We start from the raw sequence: 22379 nt of genomic DNA, 5'->3' as shown, positions 1-22379 counted from the left end.
CATCCAGCACTACTTAGGCTAGAGAGTTTCACCAGTGCTGAGAGGAAAGTGAGTGATGGCAGAGGTCCCAGGAGATCTTCTGCACAGAAGCTCAGGGTCAGGACTGTTAAAGTGCAGGCTTTAACTGCTGCTGGTCCCACTTTCCAGTGTGCTAGTTACATTCTAACGCACCAGTTTTGCTTTATCCTGTTTGATGCTGACACGAGCAAAGACTAAACCTCTAATCCCCAGTGTGCCCAGTCAGCTTCTTGCTTGCACTTTCACTCGGCTTGCTTCCTCCAACTCTGTACTTGTCAAAAATCTCCAAGTTGCTGTTTCCTTGAGGATCCACTAATGCATGTCCCTCCTGACGTGTTGGTTGACAGATCCAACCATTGAAGTGGTCAGTCCCATGCAGGATTTAACTGTTGATGAAGATGGCCCAGCAGAGTTCATATGCCAATATTCTAGGCCAGTGCACGCCATATGGAAGAAAAATGATCAGGAAATGCATGCAGATGGGCAGCGAATCATTATCGTGCAGGACTGGAATGTAAGCATGCTAAAAATTAAATCTACGGTACCAGAAGACACTGGCATCTATTCTTGTGAAGCTGAAGGCACTAAAGTGGTGGCTGCACTTGATGTTCAAGGTGAGGTCTTCCAGAGAAAGAGGAAGACTATCATGGGTTCCAAATAAAAAAGGTGGAAAAATCATGGAAACATCTCACAACAAGTGACACATCAGAACTCGTTCTTTGGTGTCCACTCCAGTACTGATAGCAGTGCTAAAAATAGATGGGAGTTAACAGAAACTGAATAGGAAACGGCGACGTTTCACAGAAGCTTAGTTCTAATTAATGCTCGCTTATTATATCGAGTATGTATCATGCCTCCTCTGTGATGAACTGCATTTGGCTCCAGCRTCAGTGCAGTGGGATGTCTTGCTGAGTTGCTCTGATATTGCAGAYATAATGTTGGTCCAAAGGAATAGCGAGAAAACCTTTTGCTATTACAGAATGTTTTTTTTTTTACATGCAACTCACTTTAAAACCAATTGCTAATAGAGAGAGGGGAATTTAATTTTATTTTCAATTAGTGTCAACTGCAGCTGATCTTGTTCAGTTACTTATTTCAAACACTGACCACTCAGAAAATACCYTCTCACTTACAAGCAGCATTTGAGGGCTGCAGGAAACAGCAAAGAAAATAATAACAATAGTTATATATATTTTATATGGATGTCTAATAATTTACTTCTGATAAGGATTTTTTGTTTTCAGTCACCAGGTGAATTAGTGTGATCAGCAGTAATAGTGTTTCTGATCTGATTTATGAATTACCTTGGTTTATTAGGCAAAACTGTGCTTTCTACCTAATTAATTGCAAGTACAGGAGCAGAGTATTATTTATTACAGTATTTTGTACTTTGATAAGCATCTTCCATTTTAGGAATAAAAAACAGCTAACAGATATTAGTATGTATAAGCCAAAAGAGGAGATAGGATCTGCAGTTACCCACTTCTTACCCATTCGGGAACTAGCACTCAGAAAGTAATTGAAGAAACAGCTTGGATTTATCCAAACCTATGTTATACATTCTCCAAGGGTTTGAAAAATCTTGAGTATTATAAAATACAGAAACCTTTTTAGTAACTCATATATATATATATATATATATATTTTTTTGCTAAGCAGTAGTTCAGTGTTAATTTTCTGTGATCCAAACAGTGCCGGACAGTGGCTGTAGAGATCTTGTACAGGAGTATCGCGGAGTGTTGGTTTATATTATAGATCACGACCATTTTATGGTCTTTGTGTGAACTATATTATGTGCACGTAATTTGTCCCTGTATCCACAAACTATATCCACATTTAGCCCACGTTTAGTTGTGCACCAGGCTTACTGCTTATGTACAAACGCGAACCAATGCATGCAACTGCAGTGACTGTGCATGTTTCTGGCCACACGATTCACCTCACACGTGCAGAAGAAAATAAACCTAATATATTGTCATAAGGCTTTAATGATAATTCAGAAAATCCTATTAATATAGGCGTTAATTTTTTATGTGTTTCCTAGCAGTAGACTTGTGAAAAGGTTTGTTAACTTAGTTGGCAGTCCCTATAGCTTTGCCAGCTGTAATACTCTCTGGATGCATTTATTTTGCATGAAAGGTAGTAAGATTTTATTGTAGGCTGTCAGTTGTTTCAATTTTCCCCAGTTACAACATTAATTGTGTCTGCCTGGGAGCTCTGTGGGAAATATTTACTGTTTTGGGACAGAAGGAATCTGATTATGTCCCTGAACTATCACTTCCTGTTGAATATTGGCTTGGTTCATATACAAAACAACATTTTTTCTTTATTCATAAAGACAGCAGTCATGTTTCTGGAGGAAGCCTAGATGAAATGCTAGAGCTTCTAGAGGTTTTTCATTATTTTTAAACTATCTCACAACTTAAAATGCTTCGAAATATAGCRCTGTGTTAGAGCATGGTTGAAATTAGCAGCTAAAACCACAAGCGTACTTTATCACATCCATATCCTTTCCATCAGCTTTCCAGCAGTGGCAATCACCAGTTCTGCAAGGTTTGWCAATATTCAGATATGCATAGCCAAATAATTAATATTGTTGATGGTTCTGCTTCTCCACTAGCTAAGAACAGCATTGTCCAGGGCCTGGAGAACGTGGAAGCGGTGGAAGGAGGCGAAGCCCTCTTCGAGTGCTACCTTTCCAAACCCGAGTGCTACAATTACAACTGGCTGATTGATGATGAGCCTGCCAAAACTACAGAAAACACGGAGATGGTTTACTTCGAAAATGGGCGCAGGCATCTTCTTCTGCTGAAGAACCTAACTCCCCAGGACAGCTGCCGGGTGACTTTTACGTGCAGCGACGCAGTGACCTCCGCCTTCCTGACYGTGAAAGGTAACGGAAGCAATCTTACAGGGAGTCTTAAATTTTTGATTTGCAAGGGCAAATGAAACAGAGAAATGCAATAAGTGGCAGAGAATAAAAGTTGCATAAGCTGCTCACTTCATACCCAACRTCTTATTCCCAACCAATGAATGAATGGTGTTTTATATTTTCCTTTTTTCTTACTGTTCTTTTTGTCATGACCTGGATATAAAAAACATCATTTAGCAACGAGTTAGATACCTATGACTGTCCTTCAATAGTGGTGGAGGTGACTTTTCTAGGAACTTATGTTGACTAAGAGACGCAGCACTCTGCGGTTTTCTCAGCTCTTGACCAGAGACAAATCCTTCTTGGAAGTGTTGTCAGCTTCTTGTGTCTGCCTCTTACTTGCATTTCCATATTTCTGACTTGCCATATGTGCAAGTGTTATATATCCCGTTTAACATGGCCTAATCACAAAACCAGAAAAAAAAAACATGCTCCCGTTTCCACTTCCTTTCCACTGTAACTGCTTTYTGGGATGTTTTCTAATTATTACCACCTTACGCTCAGAAATGTCTTTTGACAAGGACTTTCATTCTCAAGAAATGTTTCAATTTTTTGGCATAAAACAATTTCCCATACTTCGAGTATCAGTTGCAGGATACTGGAGGTTTGGCTGGGGCTTTCTACTTAGTCCCGTTTTAATAAATCTATCATTCCATTAAATCCATCTGCTTTTTCTGATAATCCTGAGATCAAATCCAGGCTTGCTGTGAACAGATACAAATCTTGTCAAACCTTCACAGTGGTGTCTGATTGCATCAGGAGGAGATTCAGCTCCGTTATTTCCTGATGGTTTTATGAAGATCTGTTCCCCAGTCCCAGTGACTGGGGTGCACACCCATATGTGCACTTCTGCGCTAGCTGTCCAACGAGAGCGCGCTGCACAGCCAGCRCGAATACTCTGTGGCTCTGCAGTGCTGCAGTCCCTGTCAAACCCACTAACCTCATTTACTACCTTAAAAAGCATTGCCAAACTAGGTACCAAATCCATAACGATTTGTCCGAGTCCTCTCCTGTTTAACTTAGTTCCAAGAAGAAGCTGATTTGTGATACGGACGTGCCGTTAACCCTTAGGAGTTCATGCAAATGGTAAAGTCATTCTGATAACTCTTGGGATTTCATGCAGAAATGTGAAAGCTAGAGAACCTGGGTTTAAAAAGCAAGTAAATTGAAATGCCTTTCATGACTCAAAAATGTGCAAAGCGGCAGGCTGAGGAACTGTAGTTCTAGGGTCTCAGGAGAGTTTGGGCTCTGGTTTGTATAGCACTTGAGCTCTGAGGACCAAGTCCATCTTTAAGTTAGTATTTTATTTCATTTGATTTTATAGCTATCATTATTTCAGGATGCTATTTGCACTTTTTTTTTTTTTTTTTTTTTGTATATTTGGAGAAAGGAGGAGGTAGCTCTTCCTTTAAGACCTTTATGGGGTCGGTTGTTTCCGTGCTTAGGGGTTATGCATTTGCCATTTACATCAAGGAATCAAAACCAGGATTCAAAACCAGGATTCACCTTAGGTCATTGCAGGCAATTGTGTGAACTATCTAAATCTACTTGTCCTAGACCCCTCTTGTACTCTGTAAGGAAGAGAGAGTGTTTGCAAATGCTTATCTCACTGAGATACTGAAACTAAAGGGCAAAACCCACCCTTTTCCTAGCATTTTCATGGTAGTATTCACAGATTGTTCAGTAAAGAAAATACAGAAAAGCAGCAGTTTCTGGTYGGAGATACGTGACTCTCAGTAATGAAAGCTCTGTAAGCTCATTTAAGTTTCTCCAATGCATTTTTCTGCTACTTGGAAAAGGAAGATGTTTCCGGATCGGTTTTCGCTCCTGAAAGTACTGGAAAATTTCAGTACTCATAATACCTCTTACCAGCATTTGTTCCAGTACCTGAGGGCTCGATTACCTGGTTTTATCTGCAGGGTGGCGCTTGCGGATCTTGCAACCTCTCACAGATGTGGAAGTCTCTCCAGGGGACAGAGCTACGTTTAGCTGTGTTCTGAGTGAAGCGGTGCCAATTAATGAAGTTACCTGGTACACCAATGACAGAGAGATCCAAACAGATGAAGACTGGGAGGTACAAGCAGATGGAAATAAATACGAACTTATTCTGAAAAAAGCCCAGCTCCATCATTCTGGAGAGGTGACCTTTGCTTCCAGGGAAGCAATCACATCAGCCAAGTTAGCTGTGACTGGTAAGTTCAGACGTTTTAAGTATCTGTCACTGTAGCCTAGTGGCACTTGAAATCTCAGACTTTGGTACTGAGCTACTGCATTAAATTTTCTAAGCTTTGTACTGGTTTGCTTCTCATGTCCCAAGCTAGCGTTCTTAGGCTGAGAAGATGCTGCTGCTGGGCAACTTGTTCTTCAAACAGAAAAAGTTCACCTCATCAGAGGAAAATTAGATCAGACTAGAGACAGTCGCCAGGTTTCCTTAGCTGCAGTCTTTCATAAAATGTAACATAGAATCTCCTGAAAATCAGTTTACTGAGAATTCAGCACCGCCCGTGGCAAACGTGTGGGCACTGGAGGGAGCTGAACTAGCGTGCACAYGGAAAAATTATCAGGGGCAGCACAGAAGCCTTTGAAGTGTGCTAATCTGCTCAAGTAGGGGTTTGACTGTAAATACAGACAAGAAGCTGTGCACTCAAGGTATGCATGGAAAGATATGTTTGGGGTCTCCAAATTAAAAAAAGGAAAAAGTTAAAAAAAAATATTTCCTTGTAATCTGTTGGATTATTATAGTATATGACGGTAGGTCATTTACTCAGTAAGTGCCATATATGCATCTTTTTTTAACTRGGTAGGAAAAAGTAGCAGGAAAATACCATATGTGACATAAGTATCTGAGATAGCTCTTGGGAAATGACCGTTTGTCATTAGTAGCGTAGGTCGATCGGCCTTGCGGTCATGGGCACTTAGCCACTCAGCTTCATACTGAGCTGGGTGCTGAATGTGCTGCGCCTCCTTGTTGCTTGCAGAAGCCTCTCAGGTTGTTGTAGTGTAAAGCACTGTTGCTCATGTTGTACATCTCTGGAACTTTGTTGTGCCCTCAGCCCACCCTGATCCCCCTGAAGAACCAGAAGTTTTAAGTAAGAACAGTCACTCTGTAACCCTGTCTTGGTACAAGCCGCTGAGYGACGGTGGTTGTGACATCCTAGGCTACAACGTTGAAAAGAAAATCCCAGGTGTTGGCTGGCAGTCATGCAGCAAGGGCGTGATTCAAAGCACGGAGTTTGTGGTGGACCATCTCACCCCGGGCGAACCCTACAGATTTCGCGTTTCGGCTATAAACAAAGTCGGGGCCAGTGAGCCGGTGCACTTCCCTSAAATGGTGCAGCTAGGTGAGAGAGCGAGGTGCCCCCAGGAGGACTGAGAGCCGCTGTAGGCTTGCGTTCCACGTGGCATGCCTGTTTCACCCGCTCCAGGGATCTCCTGGAGGAGTCCACTGTGCACCCTATTGCAGTGCTTTGCTGCCAGCACGGTATAGGAGAACCGGCTTGGAAAAATTGTTCTGGGTGGCTGCAAAGCAAARCCCGCTGCGTTGTTGGTGCTCAGCATTTATTTTCTCCAAACTGCCTGCACTGCATCCGTGTTCTGTCTGGTGACCGCGAGTTTCTGTTCTGACGGAGGTCAGCTGCAGCGACGCGGAAGGGGCATGCTGGAATGTGTATGGTGCAGCTGAGGCCCTGGGTGCCTGCGCAGCGGGTGGGCAGCGTTGTCTCCTTCACCCCTCTCGTTACGCTGTTTGCATATCTCTATATAATAACCCCCAGGGAGGGGTTATGGGTAGTGCTGGACTACACGGTTCCTTTGGTGTCTTGGTGAAACTTGGGAAGCCGCAGYGAGGTGGAGAGCCACTCTTCCAATGTTTCTTTTCCTTTCTCGCGACACTGTCTGTGATAGCAGAGTCCCCAGCAAGTATCTCAAAGTGGAAAGACTATATGTATATATATACACACACATATATATATATATATGTATATGTATATATGTGTTAAAAAAAAAAGAAAAAAGATGCCTTTTGCTTAAGGCTCAGTGATGTTTTGCAACATAACAGCTTCCAGCGTGTCAGCTGCACCCTGATAACTCTGCATGCGCTCACGTTGTCTGTGACCACTCCGAGGCCCTTTGGGCAACGATCCCCTCAGCCTGCTGAAATGTGCAGGGGGGCAGATGACGTTCGGGGCTGCGCTCCTTCTGGGAGCTCGGCTGTGCGCGTCAGGTCCCGGTCAATGGCAGCTGAACATCTGCACGTTTCATGGATTYGTCCTGGCTTCATTTGGGGTGTCGCTGGCATACGAGCAGCAYGTCATTGGCATGACTCCTTCCAAAGTAAAGAAGATACGGAAAAATTTTAGAGAAAATCTTTACACTTTCTGAGAATATTCAATTCTTCRGGAACTAGACCAAATACTCTTTTCTTTTACTTTCAAGACTAGGATGAAGTCAGCTTTTAATAGTCTCTTTTATTCTTTTTTTTTTCTTTATTGTATCACTTCTTCAAAAATTCTTCATTCTAAACATTGAGCTCTTCGAGGATGTCTAGGGCTGTTTGAATGTTCATTATGATGGTAATGAAGATCACCAAATACAGAAACAGAAAAAAAAAGAAACAACTTTTGCATGCATATATTTATATGAATTTGGTTTAACTTCTGGGAGAGCTTGTGCGATTAATTTGGTATTATCTTTGGAAATTGTGAACGTTGGATGCTGCCCGTTGTGTTCATTGATTGTCTGCAACAGTCAAAGAATCTATATCTTAAGGATGGGATGTTTGGTTATTCTACAGAGTGATCTGGAGCACCTTAAAGTTTATGACTTGTTGTGTTAATTCCTGTCTTTTTTTTTTTTTTTTTTTAATCTGTGTAATTACAGAGCCTCCAATTACAGTCACTCATCCTTTGGTGGGAGGATCAGTATCAGAAGGGGAGGTGGCTCGCTTGGAGTGCGAATTATCAAGTGAAATCCAAGAGACAGCGACATGGCTCAAAGGAGAAGAGCAAATACAAGCTGGAGGAAGATACGAAATCCTCTCTGATGGAAAAAAGCAGATACTCATTATTCATGAATTTAAACCTGAAGATCAGGACACATACACCTGCATGGTTTCTCCAGAAGTCAAATCTGTTGCCAGCCTGTGTCTTGAAGGTACAGAGTACATTCCTGTGACCTTAAATCAGTTCTACTTAGGGATATCTAGAGGCATCTCAGCAGCTTGGTCTGGAATTTATTTTCCTTTACAAGTTGTCTTTAAAATCCACAAGGAATTATTATCCCTATTTGGTATTGCCCAGTATGTTTCTGAATCTGTAATAGTTTTGAGCTGTTCAGATAAGAATTTTGTGATATTCTCCACCTTAAATTGTTACCAAAATCCCCCAAAAAACTTTGAAAGAAGAGAGAAAATTGGGTAAGTTGGAATAATACAGTCTTTTTATACTGCACTGGGCTGAACACTGACCAAAACTAATCGCTATGATTTTTTTTGATAGCTCTTTGTTTCCATAAGCTTAAGAATGATCACCAGATCATTATTACTCTAAGCTCACTGGGATGCACTTTTTGTCCCCTCTCCTGTTATTTAGGCAGCTCACTTTGTTCCAGAGGGTGAGTCAGACTAAACATAGGTATCTCCAGGCAGGTGTCTCCATGTGAGGTGGCTATCTCAGCTCCCTTTACAACCAGTGGAGATCTGTTCAAAACGGTCAGTGGAGCCCTGTCTAACTTTAAAACAGGGTGAGCTGAATTGCTTTCCATGCTCCGCTGAGTGTCTTAACTAGAGACTCAGCAATTGCGATAGGAGCGTAAGTGCGAGCTCATGGGAGACACTTGCAGTTATGCATCTTTTTCTGCATGCTAGATCTTCCTATCTTGCTTCTTTGGCTACAGAAGGAACCAGGATAACTGGCTTATGCTAAATGCCTGGTTTTTAGTTGGCTGCAGTTAGGTTAAGTGAATCGCGCTAATCTCACTATGAAAAGAGGGAGCTGATAAGAGTAGACYGATTGTGAATGCAGCTGTTTTTGTTCATTCTTTACAAAATGAGTTTAACTGGTTAAATGCATGGGTAAATTAAGATATACAAATAAAAAACAATGATGGGTAGATTTCTTAAAAAAAAAAATCCTATGTATTTCTGTCATGCCCTTGCTTGAGATAAAGACCTTATTGAGGTCTCCCACTGAAAGACTATCATTGTTAATCTAATTGTGTGTGTTATTTTCCATATCCAAATGTGAATCATACTCTYTTGGTCTGGATTATTATTATTCTTAGCAAAAGTTTTGGCACTTTACTTCTGTTGTTCTCCGTGAGAGTGTTTGTGTATTCCACAAATAAAAGAGAACTGCAACAGAAAGGACAAAGCCACTGTTTTTTATGCAGAGGCTTTAGAGATCAAAACTTTTCTGCGTGGTAATTCAGACAATATACAATCAACATCACGTTTCCCCGGAGGCATTAGTAAAACTGAGAACTCAGCAGGAGATTTAAAAATAGTGTTTGTTTATGTCTTTGAAATTGGAACATTTTTCTGCAGTCCTGGACAGATGTGTAGAGTAAAGTGAGGGAAAAGACAYGGAATTTCACTCAGCTTCTTTGCCTCACCATATAGCTTGTGCACTTCCACAGGTTTTCCAAGGCCATATTGCAAGCTTTTGTTTTCAAAACATGAGTCTAGCCATTAGTTAGACTCATGTTTTGAAAATGCTTACGGTTTGGGAGTATGACTACATATAAGAAATGGAATTAGACATGAGCATTAAGAGTGACAGAATTTGGTTTATTGGGCTCAAATGCCTGAGGAATGAAAAAAAATGTTAATGTTTGGCCATATTTTATGTACATGCATAGAATCRTAAGATAGTTGAGGTTGGAAGGGACATCTCTAGATAGCCTAGTCCAACCCACAGGCTCAAAGCAGGRTCAGAGCAGGTTGCTCAAGGCCTTGTCCAGTAGGGTTTGGAATGTCACCTWGGGTGACAATTCCACAATGTTTCTGAGCAACCTGTTAGAGTATATTAAAYGTATATTTTGTTCTCAAAATAATTAAATGCTGCTGGTATTCTTCTGTCAAGATTTTAGTATATTTCCATGTGCTTTCTCAGAGCTTAATCAAAGACTTTGTTCTTAACATGTCATCAATATAATTCTCCTCAGTTCCTACTGTAGCAATGCTAAAAGAGATTGCCAGGGAAGCATACCCTGCAAGCCAACCAGAAGAGCTAGTAGATGAACATGTCCAGCCCAGCTTGCCCCCTGAGGCTGCTCAGGAGGGGGACCTTCATCTGCTRTGGGAAGCTTTGGCCAAGAAACGCCGGATGAGCCGGGAGCCCACCTTGGATTCCATCAGCGAGGTGCCTGAAGAGGATGAGAAACTTCAGAAGCTGAGGAAGGAAGAAGCAGAGATGTCTCACTATTTCTCAGAGGAATACTCTACGTGTGATGAGCTGGCTAGGACTGGAGAAGCAGATTTCTCTTTCACAAGCTCAGATGATGAGTCTAGAGCTGGGACTCCTTCACTAGTCAACTACCTCAAGAAAGCTGGGAAGACAAGTGTCAGCGTTACTAGCAAGGTTCAGTCCATCTCCACAGGCAAATTATGGAAGCAGTTGGAGAAATCCAGTGTAGAGACTGCTGTAGCAGCCCCACCTGCTAAGCCAGCTGAACCAGAAGTAACAGATTTAGATGATCCTTCCATGAACAAGGCAGCTGTAAAGATCCAGGCTGCTTTCAAAGGCTACAAAGTCAGGAAGGAGATCAAGCAACAAGAGTGCCCAGTGTTTGCCGAGACCTTCAAAGATTTCACCGGTGAGCTGGGAAGCACTCTCCACCTTGAGTGTGTGGCTCACAGCAAAACTGACATGAAAGTCCGTTGGCTGAAAGACGGGGAAGAGCTTTCAGATGGTCGCTACTATCACATAGACAATTACAGTGATGGGACCTGCTCTTTGATTATCACTGGCCTGGATATGAAAGATGCRGGTAAATACACCTGTGAGGCATCTAATAAATACGGCAAAGTTTCACACAGTGCTAAGGTGGTGATTGGCAGTCAGGAACCTCAACTTATTTGTAAAGAGAAGCAAGTTAAACATACCACAGACAGCGAGACTGAGAGCTCGTCTGGCAGTGAGCTGGACGATGCTTTCCGTAARGCAGGAAGGAGACTTCACAGACTCTTCAAGGCTCACATCGCAACRGAGATATCTGATGTGGAGGAAGAGCTCTTTGTCAGTGCAGATGAAGGGGATGTAGAGGTGGTAGACCATCAGACGTATCGTGAGGATGAGCAGTACATCTACATCAARTTTGAAAACTTGTCTGAAGCAAAAACTGCAGCCAGTCGATTCAGAGAGATGTTTGGTGCCCTGGGAATCCCTGTGGAAATTGACATTTTGGAACAAGGCCCTAAAAAAATGGAGTTGCGTATTGGAAAAGCAGCCCCACCTGCACTCGAGAAGTTTGYGCCACCAGCAGCAAGACCTCCTCCACCTTTACTGACTTCTGATACAGGTGAGTAAAGCAAGCTCGTCCTTTCTTCGAAAGAGATAGCTAGAGCAGGTCAGGATGTTATTTTTTCGCTTGTGAATAACTTTTAAAACTTTGTTTTTCATTTTGTGCAGATATTTTCTGAAGTCTATATTTCTGAAAAAAACAAGAAATTTGTCTTTCTTTTTCATTTTTGGGGAGAGGAGGGAGGTCAGTGCTGGACTAGGGAGTTACAATTCTGACTTATCTATAAAGATGCTTTTCATAGTAGAAGTTTCCACCATTATAGTAATATAAATGCTTTTATTGCTATACTTAAGTTAGTTAAACAGTTTTCAGAACAGCCCTTAAAGAGGGACAAAAGACGTTTTGTCAGGGGAAGGAACTGAGACAATATATAGTTTGCAGCTATGATATTTCAGTGCTTATGGCAGTCCAGGGGAATTTTTTTTCATAGTATTTGTCAGGGAGTTTCTACTTGACCTTTGTTGTTGTGGAGAATAGATATCACTCTGTTATATAAAAAACCAATGAAGCAGAGTCTTTGGGCTCTGGGCAGAAGCGCTCCTGAAACGTGTCTAACTCAGCCCAATTTTTCCTTTCTTCTCCGCTGACTACCGTGGATTTAGCTCCCATGTTCATGACGGAGCTTCAGAACCAAGAGGTGCAAGATGGATATCCGGTGAGCTTTGACTGTATTGTCGTCGGCAAACCTCTCCCCACGGTTCGCTGGTTCAAGGATGGGAAAGCTATTGAAGAAAACGACCATTACATGATCAACGAGGACCAGGAAGGGTGCCATCAGTTGATCATCACAGCKGTGGTCCCTACTGACATGGGTGTTTACCGCTGCCTTGCTGAAAACAACATGGGAGTTGCTTCAACCAAAGCTGAGCTTCGAGTGGACTGTAAGTCTCAAAACAACTGTAGAAAAGGCAGAGGGAAGGGGGTATGCTTAGAGGGGAATTAATATTTTTTTTTAAAGAAAATACTGTTGACGTTTAAAAAAAAAWTCTACACATACCCCACAGAATGTTTCACTTGCCGAACTCCTGGGTTCAGTTCGGTTTTACCAAAATCGAGGTAAGGTTCTGTGCAAAGCTTTCCAATAAACAGAGGTATTTTCCATAAGCCAGAGGCCTGTGGGACCGTGCTGCAACAGTGTGAAGTCAAACTGCCAGGCACTCAAGTTAGCAGGGAAATTGAGAGTATGTCCCTCTCACTGGGCAGCCACAAGGTCTGGGGAGACTCTGGTCCACAGGAATTCTGGGAGAAAAAAATTGCTTTTAGGCTAAACAAATGGGGAAGAAAGCCTCCACAGTTTTATTTAAACCAGAGATGCAGCTTTTCAACTAAGTCCAGTTCTTAGAGTGCTGTAATAAGGAGCGTATACTCTTCTGGATTGGCTGACTGAACAGTTTCTACAAGCAAAAGGAAGAAATATGGAGCTGCTATCCAGCTACTTTTTAAAGAGTTTGTACTAAGATACTGTAAATTCATTGATAATAATGGTTGTTAATAAAATGATAATAATGGTACAAGTGTTAACTGTAAGAAGAACGTGGATGTCACTAGTATCAGTTGCAGAGCAGAGACTGGTTACTCACCAAGACCAGAGGAGTGTCATACTATAGACCATACCCAGTTCGCTGGGATTGCCCGGAGGCTCTGAACACCAGAGAGGCAACAGAGAAGGTGGCCTGGATTCGCCCCGTGGGAAAGCCTTCTGACTATCTCCTGAAGTATCCTTGTTGGATGCTAAAAGGAGCGATAATTAGCTGCCTTTCAGTTGGAAACGCTGCCATGCTGCAATGGTTGTGTAGGTGAAATAACAGATCTTTAATAAGGGAGATCAGCAAAAACTATTCCTCTGAGTTTGGAAACTGTTAGCTCTARTTGCTCTAACTATTATGCTGTAAGATGAAATAATTTCTAATTGCAACATTCTCTTTTTCTATTTAACAGTGACCAGTACTGATTATGAGACAGCAGCAGATGCAACAGAGACCTCCTCCTACTACAGTGCCAAAGAGTATATTTCAAGGTAAATCTACCTCTAGCTCTTCCTAACTTCTGACTTGATAAGACCAACATAGTTCTTTAATGTTGCTTTCTGTGTAGAAATGTGGAATCTGTTTTTGCCATACCTGGCGGGGACAGTTTACTGTAGTAAAGGGACGGCCAGATGAGCTGAGATTCCRGTTACAGTAACTACTACGGCTGGACATTTGTCATGGATTAATTTACCTTGCTACTTTCAAGCTTGTGTGGGGATTTCCCCACTACTTTTAATGATATATAGTACTGAATGTGGTGGTGTGATGACAAGAAGCACAGAATGAATTAACCTGAAATAGGTGATCCCGATTCCCTTAACCCTTTGCTGTCTTGGTGACTTTCTGACTCTAATTGCTTCTCAGCCGCGAGCAGGAGGAGTCTACCACTGAAGAGGAGCAGTTGCCGCAGATCCTCGATGAGCTTCATGATGTTCATRTGGCACCTGGTGCACCTTTGGCAAAATTTCACCTGAAAGTGAAAGGTGAGGAGAGGCCCCAACACTTTCTGTTGTTCCAAGTTTGCTGTCAGAGTGAAGCGCTGGATGGGATTTTCTGATGTGCTCTTTCGCAGTTGTGCTCCCAGTCCCTTCGTCTTGCACCATTTCTGCATAAGCCAGCTAGAAGAATCCATATGTGCTAATGAACGTTGGTTCTGCAGCAGACAGAGGCAGATGAAGTGTCCTATTTTGCACGCATATCTGCAGGCATAATTACGGGCATATATTTCTGAAAATTGAGTCCTATAAGTCTCTGAGCCCATTAGTTATGGAGAAGCAATAGGGAGTGAAAAAGCAAAAATATCTCTTTATTCTCTTTAATAAATGAARCAGTTTGGGGCTAGTAATTAGAGATGAGTCCTAGACTCATTTTCCCTCATTGCAGCATTGTCTTATTTTATTACGAAGGAGTCACTGCTGCAGGCTAAAAACTGCAAAAACCTCTTTCCACTGTCAGTGGTAGGTGGAGGCAGGGAATCTCCTACTTTTCCTATTGCTACCTATAAAAACARTGAGAGCTGGTTTGGCTTCAGTGTTCTTGGAATGAGTGTTGCAGTTGAGTATTATCTTTCCAACCTGGAAGATATTTGGATATGCAGCAAGTTCAGGGAGTGTCAGAAAATTAAGAGACAGAAAAAAAAACCTTTAACAAATAAATAGAAATAAATTTGTCAGTGATTTCTAATAGACTAAACCCTCCAAACAGTAGCACTGGGCAGATCTGAGGTTTCCCTGACTGTTCTGAAGCACATGGTTGGGTGGAGATGCTCCAAAATTGCCATTTCTAATGCATTCYGTTCTCTGTGTCTGTAATTGCTCCTTGTAGGGTACCCAGAGCCTCGCCTCTATTGGTTCAAGGACGGACAGCCGTTAAATGCCTCGGACCGGATCCTGAAGATCGATAAAAGAGAATTCCACTCACTGGAAATTCTCAATGTCTCCAAGGCTGATGCTGGCCAATACTCAATATTTGTCATTAACTCTGCTGGTTCTGCCTACTCATCAGCCAGGCTGGTAGTCAAAGGTAGATTTTTGGCACGTTCTGGCTCCTAATTGTCTTTATTCCAATGACTCAGTTCTACCTGGTTGTTATTCTTGAAAAAGCCTRCCAGTGTAAGTCAAGGGCGATGAGGAAGTCTGTGGTTAAAACATAATGTATCTTATTCTTAGTTCACCTGTAATTTTACAGCGTGGTTAGAYACGTCACTTCTGCAAGGTTTGATAGTGCTCTCAAGTGCATAGATTTCARTCCTGCCTGACTTCATCAGCTTTAATGGTTAATTTTACTAAAATTACTGAAGGCCATATGTGAATCAAGCTTGTGGCTGTTCCAGTAAGACGCTACAGGAATACTAACTAATTTTGAGAGTTGTAGATGTTCGCAGAGATGATTATCTGTGTGTGTATTTATTAGCATAACTGTTCTGGAATTGCTAATTAGGTGAGCTTGGTAGGGATGAGTTGTAGTTTATGAAAATGATCTTTGTAAGTGTATGTAATATTAGTAATGGAAAACTGAAACAGAATCCGTTCCCATGCTATGTGACTATTTTTGACATTTTTATTAATAAATATACTTTAGGAAAAGCATAACATTTTAACAGAACTAACATTTCTGTATTGTGTGTCCTGCAGTGAGTAATCCCCTGGAATCACATTTTTTTTCTTTGCAACTCATGGTCAGAAGCATATTTGTAATTTTGTTGTTATTCTCTGTTTCACAGGACCTGATGAGAAGGAAGAACCACAAGAAACAGGTGAGAGGATCCATAGCAGATGATAACAGAACCCCTAGAAGTTTTTCAGTAGTCTCAGCTCACACAGAAGGTGTAACCATGTTTCACTAATAATGCCATTTTTCAGATGCCCATGAGCAGCTGATACCACCGAGGTTCCTGGAAAGATTTACTAACAAAAAAGTTAAGAAAGGTGCAAGCATCACGTTTTCTGTTAAAGTTGAAGGTAAGTGGTCTACCTACGTAGCAATTAAATTGCAGAGTTTCATGACACATTCTTTTCTCTCTTTAGGCCAACTCGCCATAACCTAATCTAGGATATTGAACCTGAAGACCAGTAAGAGAGTTTGTGTGCCTCATAGCAAAGTATCCGACTCATTTTCACTTCTGTTTTCCTATCTATAAAAACAGGGGTAATAATTATTACTAGTCTTGTGAAGATGTGTTGGTTAACTGGCTTTATACAGTGCTTTAATGTCCGTAGGAGGAAGGTGCCATAGAAAGAGATGTGTTCCCTCGCTGAGTGTTAGGACTGTTACTGCTGTAAAAGGATCAGAAAACAGGTGTAAAGCAGCATTCACTACAGCATGGCTCTTGAGACTTGCAAGAAAGAAATAACACTGTTAGGAAAATTAGAGCTCCTTGTATTCATTTTCCTTTAGGATATCCACTACCAACTATCACTTGGCTGAAAGAAGAGTCTCAGGAAGACATCCTTTGGATCAAACCAGACACTCCTGGGTATAAACTCGCCAGTTCGAATATGCATCACAGTCTAATCCTGTTGGATGTTAAAAAGAAGTACAGTGGACCTTATACATGCATTGCTACCAACAAGGCTGGCCAGTCCATCTGCACTGCCACCCTAGAAGTGGCAGATGGTAAGTCTTCCCTACAATACAAGCACATTTTTTATGTTGCGTTTTGTACGGTGGCTAAGAGAAAAGTATAAATGTGACTGATAAGGAAATTAATCAAATCATAATACTAACAAATACATTTTCCCATGATTTGCCATTACTTTACTTGGTTTGAAAATCTTGACACTCCTTCTAAAACAATGTTCGTGGTTTCTGACGGTAGCTTAGGTTAAGAGCAGCATCTTTTCTGCATAAACAAGCACGAGTCTGAGAAACGACCAAAAAAACAGAGAAAAGGGACAARGAAGGCCATGTGCAGATAAATAGAAAAAGTTCCCATTAGAAAYGATGAGAAGTTGAACACTTCACTCGGCTAAGGGTATTTTGCRTTGCAGAATTGCTTTACGACAGCTAAAGCTATTGGATTCCCCTACTGCTGAGCTTTCCGTGGCCTCTCCTGGCATGTTCCCTGCTGTAAGAGGGGGGAAAAAAGCAAATACAGGCTGAGATTATGGACAGCACTGGGAAAGATTTAGAAAATGTTTTTCTATTTTAATTCCTGAATCTTAAGCTTGCATCCCACGTTTTCACTGTGTGAAAAGCTACAACAGTATAGCTTGAGCAGGGTGGAGAAATGCATCTGTATGGACACGGAGGGCAATGAACAGTGTTTGCATTGCTTGAGTGGGAGTGCGTGCCCTCGGTCAGGAGCTGCTAACAGGACAGCTTCACTATTCTGGTATTTCCAGTAATCCATGTCTAGAAAATGTCCCCTACATTAAATGTGTTAAAAAAAAATACTTGCTGTTTTCTGTCCTCTAACGGTAAGCCCTGATCTTGCAGTGAAAGAGGCTGAAGTTCTGACCCAGGAGCGCATGATGGTATCAGAAGCTATAATGACCACACTGGGGTAAGCGTTTGGCCGCCCAGTTTGAAGCACGTTCTGGAGAGTGGGATCCACTTTCACTTCCAGAGTATATCTAGTCTAAAAGACTTGACCAGTCTTCTGGAGCTGGTGATGAGAGATGGGCGCTCCGTGAAGATGAATTTCCCTTTCTAAGGGTGCTCTCTGGAAGTGTCTGTCTGTCTCTCTCTCCATTGACTACAAAAGGATCTTAAGTGAAAACCAGAGGAAATTCATCCTGCTTGGGCTAAGTGGCACTAGTCTGTACTTTCCAGAAGTTTGTAGCTGATATTATTCTACAAATGTTCTGTTTCCTATGATCTTGATACAACTTGGTAGCTTTCTACTGAAACTTTTTTTTAGTAAAGCATCTGCCTTGCCTGTTAGCAGTTGAGTTTTGTGGCTGACTTGGGGGACTTTCTGCACGAGGAATTTACCCTGAAGAAAGCTACARTGTGAAATCAGTTCTTCCACTGCAGTCTCTCACATGGATGTACCTAACCTGTATTAGGCATATTCAATAGTAATTTATTGCTGTTTGAATCCTTCTCTGAAAGTTTAAAAAAAAACAAAAACAGAAAAACCCCAAAAGCTCAGATGCTATTTCCTTAAAGGCCTGATATAAGTAAATAATTTTTAAAGGTCATAAATCTCATCTAAATTGCCATGATTTTTCATTTTAACATTTAATCCTGTTCTACTCTTCCTTTTTTCCCCAGAGCTGTGCATCCCTCTGAAGCAAGAGTAGGTAAGAGAACCTATTTTATATGAAGTATTTCTACCTTCCATATCTACACGTCATTATCACCACACACTTTTGTTCTTTTTTCCTTTTATAACTTCCTGAAATAATGGAACTTTTCAGGGATGGTCTTGGTTCAAAGGAGAATTATTTGGAGGAAATATGAGCAAACACGGGTTTAAAAGCAGAGAAAGTGAAGAAAATTAGACTTTCCTTCCAGAGAAGTTGTTGTTGTTTAATAAAGCTGACTTTCCAGTGGCATACTGCATGCTTAATAGGAAGTCTTTTCTTTTCCAGGAGACGTTGATGGCGAGGCTGGTAAAGAAGGTGTACCCAAAAGCCCTGTTTCCTTAGCTGATGTTGGGACAGAAGAGTTCTTCCAGAAACTCACCTCCCATATCTCAGAAATGGTATCTGCAAAAATAAGTCAAGGTAAGTGATGTGGCAAATGCAATTGAATTAATACAGAAAGTGATGCAAGCTCTTTTTAGGTTTCATTTGGTCTTTAAATATCAGTAAGATTTGTGAAGCGGGTTCTGAGACAGCCATCCTGCATAAGTATCTGTGAATGTTTAGTTCGAAGAATTTTTAGCAAGAACCTATCCAAGCTGCTACATCTTAATCCACAATTTCAAACAACAACAACAAAAATAGCTCTTAAAATAAACTGAAAAAGGACTAAATGTGAATGTTAAGGTGAAGGGCAGTTGTAGGAATGGAAGCCTCTTTTGTACATCTTGGGTGCTTTGAGTTGCTAAGTTAATGCATCACTCCCGAATCGGAAAGCAGTCCTGCTTTGCAGGCTTTCCACATCTGAATTTGAGTTGTAGTTGACAATAGGGTTTTAAAATCAAGTCCAGGCTGAAAACTGTGTGTTTGAAAGCTGTGCAGTAAGCTAATGATTTGTTAAATTAAAAGGAAAAATTCTGGTTTGTTTTGTATATGGAATATTGATTCTCTTGTAGTAAAATTTTATCTTGAAGCAAAGATGAAGTCATACCTCTCATACAAATATTTTTACTGCAGTAAGCATGTATCTTCATGCATTGAAGTATACTAATTGTTTATGCAGTCCTAAATATTGATAAGTAATCACATTTAATGCTGAAACTGTTCTTCTTGGAAAATATTTAATTTTATTAAATTGAAAGTTAGTGTAGATTTGACTCATCTTCAAACACAAGAGCTGCATTTCACACTTCCCTGTCGCTCTGCTTTTCAGCCACACTTCGGGTACCAGGGGCAGATAGCGACGATGAATCAAAAACTCCCTCTGCATCTCCCCGCCATGGTCGATCCAGGCCTTCCTCCATTGCTCAGGAGTCCTCCTCTGAATCTGAAGATGGGGATTCCCGAGGAGAGGTATGTTATCCTTATGGACAAGTGTAATACTATGAAAAACAGTTATTTGGAGTGCTCAATCTCTTGTTTTAAGGATCTCCATCCTATTTTATGGGCTCTATCTCACTTTACACTTACATTCTCCAGTAGAGACTGGTATTTAAGCAGGGGCCCAGTGATACAGGGCACAGACTTAGCACTGGAGGACGTGACTCTGATGCTTATTATATGATCTTGAACTAATTGTTCAAATCAGTATAGTCAAAACACAGCCATTATTCAGCACCCTTTTTTTTTTCATGGCTTAGCTTCAGAAAGTCAGAGCTTGATTTTCTGTAGCCTTGGATAGAGTTCTTCAGAGTAATTTTATTGAGAAGTTCTTTGTGTGAAAGATGACTGTTTGATGAAAATCTAAACTTGTTTAGGTGTTCATTTGAAAGTTTTTTAAAAAAGCTAAACCTTTAGCAAGGTAGACCTATTTTGACATTTTCAAGACCACTGTTTGGTTTTACTTGGGAGCAAAATCCATTATTTCATGATGTAAATCCAAGATACTGCAGAATATTTTGAAGATATATCCAGAGCGTTTCTGAGACTTAGTTTGCCACCTGTGAAAAGTAAACAGTGATTCTCTATCAAACAAGGGTTGCAGAATAAAACGTTAAACACAGATGAGCACACTTAAGTTCACTGGTGGTGCAATATTGTATTCCCTTTTCAGAGCTCAAAATAACTCTCATTTCATGCCTGCAGATCTTTGATGTCTACATGGTCACTGCTGACTTTGTGCCTGCTGTGCCTGACAAGGAGGCCATCACTTTGAAGGAAGGGCAATATGTGGAAGTCCTTGACTCGGCTCATCCACTGAAGTGGCTAGTCAGAACCAAACCCACAAAATCTAGCCCCTCTCGACAGGGCTGGGTATCTCCAGCTTATCTGGACAAGAAATTAAAGGTAATTGATCATCCTCTGTTTATTTTTCCTGTAAAATTACTCTTTGTTTTGCAGTTTAGAGCCGTCCCTCTAAACTGAAGCAAAGAATGAGGAGGTCATTGAAGGGGTCTGTAACGTGACAGGGCTTTTTCTTGTTTTGATTAGACAATGTTTTTGTGCCTGGGCTTGAAAGACCTAATCAGTCTCCAGCAGGAAAGAAATGTCACACTGCTGCATTAGGGATTGTTGGAAGGGTAAATGAGAGATATTTCTCTGTGCATATTGGCAAAMGCACTGTTAATCAAGAAGAATAATGTGTCCTTTCTCTTGTGTTGTAGTTGTCACCAGAGTGGGGATCAACAGAAGCTCCTGAATTTCCCGGAGAATGTGTTTCTGAAGACGAATATAAAAGGAAGCTGACGTAAGCACTTGTCAGATCGACCAGGCACAGCTTAGTCTTGCTGCCCTTTGAGTTAACGTGAATGTTGGTGTGCCAGTGCCTCCTGAATCACCCTTGCTGTACTGCTGAGGCCTGCCATCTCCCTTTTCCCCTACTTGATTCTCTCTACATTCGCTTTTCCCAGTGATGTCAGGCTGGAAAAATTTTAGCCAGTTAAAATCGTATTGGAAAATTGGGCTTAAAAGGAGCATTTTCCGTGATGTAATTCTGGAGGCTCTCTGATTTCACAAAAGTCTTAAACTTGCGCTGTCTCTTTTCCATACCTYTGTACTTTGGGATGCTCTGTATCTGAGCATGATGTCTAAAGAGGGAGTGGAAGTACTCCAGGAAGACCAGCTGCCAACTTGTATTGCTCAAATGCGTATTACTCCCTTGCAGTGCAGCCACTGCAGAGTGTGCTGCTGTAGAGATATTTGCCTCTCTAACACCTTCCYCGTTGCGTAACGTGGCATCTAAGCTGCTGCTGTCTACTCTGTGTAAATCTTCCCGTTCCTCTYGCTCAGTTTCACCTGGCCCAGCTGTAGATGTCTATAACGTTAGKGTCTGTCAACAAGTGTCTAAAGTCCCTTTATAGTCCAAGGGGATCTAGTCAACATACTCAAGGAAGTCTGACCGGAGGTTTGACTCTGTTTTAGAGACACATCAAAAATAATTGTGCTGGTTGTTCCGTGCTTTCTAATCACCTCTTTGTCTTCCCTTCAGCGTGCTTATTCAGGAATTGCTGATCTCAGAAGAGGATTACATTCAAGATTTACAGTTCTTGCAGACTCATCACCTCAAGTACACTGAGACCTGTCCCAACGTCCCAGGAGCTATTTCTAGTCAGAAATCCACCATCTTCAGAAATATCAAAGACATTGCTCGTTTCCATTCCAGGTGGGCATTCCTCTGTGTCTTCGTTTGACRCAGAAGGTAGCTTCTGTACCTGGTGTCAGAGCTAGAGTAACTACGGATACTGCGAAGGATGTGGAGCACTGGCTCTTTTGGAGTATAAGAGAATGGATGGACGTTTCTCAGAGGTCATTTTTATTTTTCATCTCCGCAGTGTCTGCCTCCGAGACTTGCGGAAATGTGATACGGATGATGACGTGGCCATGTGCTTTATTAAGCAYGAAGCAGAATTTGATAAGTACATCCAGTACCTGGTGGGGCGGATACAGGCTGAGTCAGTTGTTGTCAGCAAAGCTGTCCAGGATTTCTACAAGGTAAAACAGTGGCCCAAGTACCTACTGAACATGTATCCAATAACTTGCTATATCATGAAGTATAGGCATTAATTACAAATATGATYCCAAAGAGAATTATTAAATATTTTCAGGGGAGATTGCTAAATTGCTAAATACAGTGGTTTTGTATTTACTGTCTAGCTCTTCCTAGCAGACACAATCAATATGTGAACATATAAT

The 22379-nt window shown here is 41.4% G+C and overlaps 1 protein-coding gene across 1 annotated transcript in view; it reads left to right on the top strand.

The window, feature by feature from the left end:
- Window positions 1-22379, top strand: part of OBSCN (obscurin, cytoskeletal calmodulin and titin-interacting RhoGEF) — a gene marked incomplete at its 5' end in the record, with an annotated part of 135422 nt that overhangs the window by 57931 nt on the left and 55112 nt on the right. Inside the window, 20 exons of the mRNA XM_085316526.1 lie at window positions 366-632; window positions 2639-2911; window positions 4870-5142; window positions 7829-8101; window positions 10112-11467; window positions 12073-12351; window positions 13409-13487; window positions 13864-13982; window positions 14824-15021; window positions 15722-15754; window positions 15861-15959; window positions 16396-16614; window positions 17437-17503; window positions 18217-18245; window positions 18537-18671; window positions 19462-19601; window positions 20334-20534; window positions 20852-20934; window positions 21676-21849; window positions 22019-22178. Of these exons, the coding sequence (XP_085172652.1) occupies window positions 366-632; window positions 2639-2911; window positions 4870-5142; window positions 7829-8101; window positions 10112-11467; window positions 12073-12351; window positions 13409-13487; window positions 13864-13982; window positions 14824-15021; window positions 15722-15754; window positions 15861-15959; window positions 16396-16614; window positions 17437-17503; window positions 18217-18245; window positions 18537-18671; window positions 19462-19601; window positions 20334-20534; window positions 20852-20934; window positions 21676-21849; window positions 22019-22178 (4457 nt within the window). The remainder of the gene's footprint in view (window positions 1-365; window positions 633-2638; window positions 2912-4869; window positions 5143-7828; window positions 8102-10111; window positions 11468-12072; window positions 12352-13408; window positions 13488-13863; window positions 13983-14823; window positions 15022-15721; window positions 15755-15860; window positions 15960-16395; window positions 16615-17436; window positions 17504-18216; window positions 18246-18536; window positions 18672-19461; window positions 19602-20333; window positions 20535-20851; window positions 20935-21675; window positions 21850-22018; window positions 22179-22379) is intronic.

Source organism: Rhea americana, unplaced genomic scaffold (assembly GCF_003343005.1).
Source record: "Rhea americana isolate MKP2758 unplaced genomic scaffold, rheAme1 scaffold_47, whole genome shotgun sequence".
In the NCBI taxonomy this organism is placed as follows: domain Eukaryota; kingdom Metazoa; phylum Chordata; class Aves; order Rheiformes; family Rheidae; genus Rhea; species Rhea americana.
This window is presented reverse-complemented; position numbering and strand designations above follow the sequence as displayed.